The sequence below is a fragment of the Pundamilia nyererei genome, unplaced genomic scaffold (assembly GCF_000239375.1).
Source record: "Pundamilia nyererei isolate P.nyererei 1_Seehausen unplaced genomic scaffold, PunNye1.0 scaffold00053, whole genome shotgun sequence".
In the NCBI taxonomy this organism is placed as follows: domain Eukaryota; kingdom Metazoa; phylum Chordata; class Actinopteri; order Cichliformes; family Cichlidae; genus Pundamilia; species Pundamilia nyererei.
The window spans coordinates 3032597-3040244 of NW_005187454.1; the positions used below are offsets into that span (position 1 = coordinate 3032597).

General features: G+C 43.6%; 1 protein-coding gene across 4 annotated transcripts in view; it reads right to left on the reverse strand.

Moving 5' to 3' along the window:
* Window positions 1-1017: 1017 nt before the first annotated feature.
* The window catches only part of ydjc (YdjC chitooligosaccharide deacetylase homolog), a 24282-nt gene continuing 17651 nt past the window's right edge, over window positions 1018-7648 (reverse strand). For all 4 annotated transcript variants that reach the window (XM_005733640.1, XM_005733642.1, XM_013910957.1 and 1 more), the window contains 4 exons: window positions 7293-7452; window positions 5829-5928; window positions 5066-5243; window positions 1018-2032 (listed from right to left, as the gene is read on the reverse strand). In XM_005733640.1, coding sequence (XP_005733697.1) covers window positions 1702-2032; window positions 5066-5243; window positions 5829-5928; window positions 7293-7452 — 769 coding nt within the window. In that variant the 3' untranslated portion in view covers window positions 1018-1701. The remainder of the gene's footprint in view (window positions 2033-5065; window positions 5244-5828; window positions 5929-7292; window positions 7453-7648) is intronic.

Sequence of the window (7648 nt, forward strand, 5' to 3'; positions counted from 1 at the left end):
ACTCTTGCTGTCCTGTGAACAACATCGGCTTCTGGGTGGCAAATGTTTGGAATCATGTATGATTTTCGTTCCACTTCTCACGTGTGCACCACTTTGTGTTGGTCTTTCACGTGGAAGTCCAACAAAATTGATTCATGTTTGTGGCTGTAATGTGACAAAATGTGGGAAAGTTCAAGTGGGCCCAATACTTTTGCATCCACTGTAAGAAGAGCATGAGCAGACTACTTTCTAAGGAAGCTCAGATCCTATAATGTGTGCAGAAGGATGTTGGGAGGTCTACCAGTCTGTGGTAGTGAGTACCAACGATGCCAGTGCCCGAGGTCCCAGCAGGATCAACAAACTAACCCACGAGGTCTACTTGATATATAAAATATAAGTCATGAAAATAAAGATTCATAGATGAAACACAAAAGTCAAAGTGCACTTTTCCCACTGACAACATCCAGATGAGCAGAATCAACTTTTACTTACCTGGATGATTGAAACAGATTTTGTCTTGATGTCTGCTCAGAGTGCAGCGATGTCCTGTGTGAAGGGGCCTTCAGTCGCTTGTATTTATGCCCACTGTTAAGAGGCAGGAAGCCACTGCAGTATTCTCCTGAGCGACAGCTGTGTCACTCAGACGTACGTGCTGGTAAGAGGAAGGAGTCACGTTCTTTCCACAAACTCAACTTTTCAAACAGTTCCAACACTGTGTGTCAGTACGTCTCTGAGCTTCTGTGCAGGATTATCATTAAAACTGTAGTAAACACTGGCACCATCGCACACTCACGCCGTTAATCCAGCTGTGACGGCCGCGCACAGCGTGCCACCTTACAAAAATCAAGAGGTGCACAGCTGACACTGTGTTCCAGTCCCAAACAGCTTTAAATCCATCACGGACAGCAAACTCACCTGTTCACCTGCAGAGTCATGCACCCTCTAAATAACACAGTTAGTATAAACAGGAGATTTCATCATCAGTTGATTTTTAACATGGCAAACAACCCTGACAAAAAACAGCCAAAACAGACAAACACAGCATCTGGTTTTATTTAGATTTCATGCAGCTTCCCACAGATGGATGCAGAAAGTCAAAAACTGGCACTTTAAGATAATTAAGGCATTTGTTGTTGGTGATCAGGTTTACGCTGCAAGTGGTTTGAAAGAAACAACAAAGAAAAAAAGTTCACCATCATTTATTCCCCAGAGCTGTTCAGTTCTGATGTTTGATGACAGCAGACAGAAAACGGTTTCAACATGAAAATATGAGCTTTGAAATACAAAGAACATATCTATAAAGACTACTGAAGCTCTCTGTAGTTCCACACATCCAGACCTGAGATAGTTCAAAAGTGTCCCTGCTCAGCAGGTGGAAACCAGGGCCATGAACACACATACAGCTCCTTTATTCTATAATGAGCCAGACATACTTATGATGGGAGCTCTGAACATATGTTGCTGATTATTTTAGTAAAATGATTCATTAGTTTAAAACAGTGTTGCAGTGAACGCTGTGCCTTCATTAGACATTTCTACACAGTGTATCATGTGCTGCTCTGACAGCCATCCTCAGGCTAGACTCAGAGCCGGTCATGGACAGTCCCACTCATTAAAGGCTGCTACCAGCTAATTGGATCAGTCTCAGTTTGTAGGGCAGCATAAAGTCGTGTTACTACAAACATCAGTGGTAACTGAGCAACATTTGGAAGCTGAGGGCAGTCACAGGTCTCTGAAGGCACAGAGCTGCACTCTCTCTTGGCAATAGAGAGCCAGCACAGACGGATCTTTGAGAACACTCAGCTCGTGCTGCCTGTCAGCAGACTGGGAGAAGTCGTCGGGGCCCTCTCCACAGCCTCCCTCCTTGGGGTGACTGGGGTACCCCGGGTGGACCATGAGCTCAGCTGTGACCACAGGCTGATGTGAACCCTGCACAGAGCTGGAGGTAGAGGATGAAGGGTTTGCAGCCAAGGCGTAGCTGAGGGCCCTGTGCAGGCTTGGGATGGACATGTTCTGCCCCATGGTGGTCAGTCCCAGGTACACATCTGGCCACCTGTGGAGGAGGAAAATCGTTACGTTTCTCATATGTGCAACATCAGAAACTCTCTACAAACTCTCTTGTCCTCCAATTGTCCAGTTTCCTTTATTTAAAGACACTCTGCACACTCTGCCCAGCAGCTCTTTGGAAACTCTAATGAGACACTTAAGCCTGTCACAACATCTTAGCAAAGATACTGAAGTGTTTTGCTAAAGCCCAGCTAGTCCTTTACTACGTTTCAGCGTTATGTGTAGAAACGCTGGTTCATCGCTGTGTCCTGAGTCACAGGTCAGTGTTGAGTAGCTTCCTCTGAAAACAAGCATCACACTGAACAAATGAGTGAAACGCTGCCAGTGTTCAGAGAAAGACTTCAGACAGTCTGGAGCCAAATAGAAAATCTAAGAAAGTGTGGTGAGTTTGGACAGCACTGTGAAACACCACCACTGACACTGATGCTTAAACTCAAAGTAACTGTAGAGCTGACTGGGCTCATCTGCACAGACAACAGGACAAAGAGCAGCCAGCAGCCAGCTCTGATGAAGCCTGGAGAATTATTTCTGAGGACTACTTAAAGAAAACACGAGCGCCCCACAGAGTCCGGCTGTGATGGAGAATAGAGGTGGTCACACCAAATACGGACTTTCAGGTCAGAGTTGTGTGAACTCTGGTTTTGCCTTAGGTGTGTTTTTCATGTATGCTCACAAATTTGTTTAATTGCTGCATTTATTTCCTGTTTTTGTAGCAAACTAAGTAAATCTGTCTTTGTTCTAATACAGTAATGTGCAAAAGTCTTGAGCTGTGCCATCGTTTATCTAACAGACATGGAGCCAAAGTCCAGCCCTGCTGCTTCCACAGGACTTCAGAGGGAAGCGTGTGCTGGTAACACATGCACCATATAAACTGATCATCAATAAGTATGAACGCTTCTATAAAAGCAGAAGCTTTTGCAGGTTTGCAGTCAGATGTGTGTTAGTATAGAAACACAGGCAAAGACAGCAGCACGGATCTGAAAGATCATGAATCACTGCTGCTTTCTGCACAGAAGCCACCTCGACAAAGATCATCCCAGGAGTGGACGTCACTGCAAAAACACTCCGACTCTACAGCTCTACACGTTCATGCAAGAACAGCAGCATGGGTCAGGTTTGCAAAAACCACAATGTGCTCTGGAAAGCAGTGCTGTGCAGGTCCATACTGGAACCCACTCAGCTGAGTCATGTGTGGGGCTAGTTCAGCTCCAGGAACTTAAAACTACAGAGGCCCATTTGTTCAAACTGCAGAGCCTTTAAAGTTTATTATGCAGAGTAGGTCTCCTTTAAATATACAGCGAACATGAAGCTTTAGAAAATAAAAGTACAACTCACGATATTTCATAGATGAATAAACGATAGCGTGTGTAAAATGTTTCTCAGCATTATTATTGTTTTCAGTTACATTTGTTTTTATGGTACTTGAATATTTTGAAATGCTTTTTTAGGATTTCTGTTTCCTGTGTGATAATTCTGGACAATGAAGCAATAAGACCGAGAAGTTTCATGTCGTGTGTTCATCATGAAGGTGCAGTTTAAAAGTGTCAGTGTGGGATCAGACAGGGGTGTGTTTCTATTGGAGGGTGCACAGACGCTTCAAGCTAGCACGGTGGCGTCTGTTGGCGTCTCCGTGCTGAGGTGCGTCTGCATCTGGGCTTTGTTTAAATATCGTTTCCGGTTTATTCAGTTTAAACCTCGATAAGGACTCGATCACATTTATGTCCTGACATGTAAAACCTTAGAGATGACCAGTGTTGGGAAGGTTACTTTTCAAATGTATTCCACTACAGATTACAGATTACATGCCCCAAAATGTATTTTGTAACGTATTCTGAATACTTTGGATTACTTAATATATTATCATGCTTTTTACAGCTACATGAATGCACTATTGCTGTGATTTATTACTATTACTGAAGGTTACTCTCCACACCAACACCAACTAGATGTTTAGATCTTAATATGAATGAGTAACAGTAGGTGGACATTAGGTAAGGCTGCACTTTTTGCGGTGATCTCATATAGAAAACTATTCCTCGCGTATATAAAACAGGTCCGCGGCTCTGAACCGTAGTAAAGGACCTCTGGCTGATACGTCGGGTCCCTGTCGGCTCGTAGCTGAAAACTAGCTTTACTTTGTTGTCTGGGTCACTTTGCTAGCAGAGACAGAGAGAGGCGTTGAAAGGCTGCTGCAACAGAACTTATTGTTTCGGAGGAAAACAGGAACACAGCGTACAGTCGAGTCTTAACAGCTTACTTACAGCTGGGCTCGTCAGGCTCTCTGTTTGGCTGCAGTGGTTATTATTATATTTACATGCTTCCAGCTCCCGTTTCTGCTCGGTGACAGCTCCTACTTTTCCTTTTCCTCCCTCCTCGCTCACAGACACATCACTGGTACAGCAGTCCATCCTCCCTGCAGCACGGACTACGCTGCCCATCAGGCTGCGTGCTTTAGGGCGATGCCTGTAACACTCTGCCTGTTGCCTTCATATTGAATCATTTTTAAAATGACATTATGAGACGCGAGGCTGAGACACAGACATCAGAGCCTCTTATTGAATTTCTACGAACATTATTGCTAAGGATTGTCTTATTGCATTGGAGTCACACTGGGTTAAATATGTACACTTGGGTTTTAAGGGGTATTTATTATTTTCTTCTTTTTCTTGGGTTGTATGGAAGCCAATAAACAATAAATAAATACTACTACTACTATATTGTGTGTTTTGTTTGGGTTTCCACCAGTGTGGAATTACCAAAAACAGAGGGCATAGCCGAACATGTGAAACAGGAAAAGACCGCTGTGTAATCCATTTATTTCAACAAAGTAACTGTATTCTAAATACCACCCTTTTAAACGGTAACTGTAACAGAATACAGTTACTCATATTTTGTGTTTTAAATACGTAACGGCGGCACATGTACTCCGTTACTCGCCAACACTGGAGATGACACTCACTGCATATGTGTGGTTTAATTTGAAGCCTGGTCTAGTCCCAGCAGTTTCATACAAACAGACCTGATTCCATGGCGTCTGAACACTGGGATGGCATCCAGAGCGTCCTTCTCCACCTGCTTGTAGAATTTGTGCAGGTGTGCTGGTATCCACGGGCAGCTGTATAGACCCGGCTCCACGGGAACACGAGTGTAGGGGATCCTGAGATCTGAGACAACCTTTGCAAACACTTCACGGACCTCTGCACAGACGACATAACACGAACATTTCACTGCTGTCATCTTCTTAATGGAGCCAACAGCTAAGCGCTCACTGAACTGAATCCTACATATGGAAGAAAAGCATCAGTGGAACAACAGCTGATAGCAAAGCTCTGCGTTGGAGCACAGCAGGACTTCTCTTTGTTTCTCAGCTAAATTATATTTCTGCCCATATAATCATTGTTCTTTTACATAGCATATTATTAACTACTCAAACTTTTTCACTGGTCAGATGACAGGATGCTTGGTTTGTTTTCTATTATAAAAACATTTTTTAAATTAATGAATCTGATTAGTAGAACCAAAATCAGCTGCCTCAGGACAAACAAACATTAACGGTCTCCTCCCTTCAGTTCACATTTACCTGCTAACTCAAAAGCAGAGACACACAGGTGCACATTTGCATGATTAATCTGTATCATAACTCCATGGGGACGTGTTGGAAATAACCTGAAACATGCTATATCACCACAATCAGTCATCAATGTGTAAATGCTGTTGACTCTAGCAGCAAACAGCAGTTACAGCAGTTACAGCTTTGTCTCTTCATCCTCTGATCCTCTGACCTGGGAGGACGTGAACATGTTGGTGTCCGTCCATGTGCTCGGGTAGGTGACCATTCAGCTCCACGAAAAGCCCGACCTGGGCCCTCAACTCCAGCTCCACCTTGGAGGAAACAAAACACACCTGGAAACAGCTGTGATGGAGACACATGACTTCAAAGACAAAGGTCGTTTTAAAATCTGAGGCTGGTGTTTTTGCAACTCAGCAATAACAACGTGACAGCTGTCCCCAAGTTCAAACTGGTACTGTCTGAAGACGCTTCAGTTTCAGTCACATAGTGCTGAATCTCAGCAGTCGCCTTCAAGTGTAAAAATGAAATAACAGAATCCGCCAGCGATCAAACTGGAGTCTGTTAGATCTGCTCAGTGTTATTCAAACCACTGCAGCGCTCTAATCTCGGTAATACTGTGGTCAGTATTGGTGTAGCTCATGAGGCAGAGCGGGTCATCTACTGATTGGAAGGTTGGTGGTTCGATCCCTGGCTTTCTGCGTGCCAAATATGCTTGGGCAAGATACTGACCCCAAGCTGTATGAATGTTGGTTAGGAAGCACTTCTAGAAAAAAGTGCTTGTATGAATGTGGCGTGTTGTATAAAGCGCTTTGAGTGCTCAGAGTGGACATAATAAGTATATATAAGAACCAGTCCATTTTTTCTCTAACTGTAAAATTGTATTTGTAAACGAGGCCATTAATAGTTAATGTTAAAGGAACATTGAGTTCAACAGAGTTCAGACGCTCCTTCAGTGCTGAAGGCAAACCTCTGGTTGTTCTTATTCTCTTAAATCAGTGAAAGATTTACTTTACAAAGAGCTCTTTTTAAATGAAGCAACAACCTGTTTTTCCAGGCTAAATAAAAACCTTCTAAATTAACGAGACGCTTTGTCCTCTCCAGCTTACAGGTCATCTGCTTCCATGTGCGTGTCTGAGAGTTACACCTGGGACTCAGGTACCTGTAATGTGAGGCCTTCGTTTGCAGAGGAGCTGCAGCATCCAGAGTGGTACACAGTGAGGAGGTAACACTACGAGATAATCGACCTCTGTGGGAGGAGCTGCTCTGCACTGTGTTTACATACAGTAATGAAGAGAGTAGCAGTGGAGAATGAAAGTAATCTCCTGTAATCAAATGTATCCCCACTGCTGTGTAATCCATTACTGTAAACTGAAATGTTGTCAAGAAATGATCAGCTGAGACTGTTTTTCAGGAAACACTATTAAATGTTCAGTTTCTGTATGTCTGGAGAAGACAGAGCCCACTATCACTCCTGTCACACTCCACCACCTGACAGGTGGGAAACAGTCCCACCTGTCACACCATGTGACCTGCTCTCACATACCGCTAACATTTGTTTACCTGTATCTTGATATTTTAAGATCATATAAAGATGCATAAAAATGTGTAACATTATGTATTTTACACTGATCTTTATTTTTCACTGACAGTGAAATTCTAGTTTTTAATGTCGTACCTGTTTCATGCTGAGTTCTCCTCTCTGCAACGCCTGACGAAAGCCCATCTTCCCATGGAAGAAGCCATGCTGGTTTACGAGCGTGGAGGACTGCTGGAGGCTCGGACACACTGGTATGCCTTCAGACAGGTTGGCATGCAAGCCAATGGGAATGTTGTGTCTGACACAGGAACAGCACAGCTCTGTTAAACCATGCGATGCTACAACAGGCAAACATTTGTCTATGTTCAAAGGCACAGTCACTCTGTTCTTGATTATAAATACAGTGGGGCAAAAAAGTATTTAGTCAGCCACCGATTGTGCAAGTTCCCCCACTTAAAATGATGACAGAGGTCAGTAATTTGCACCAGAGGTAC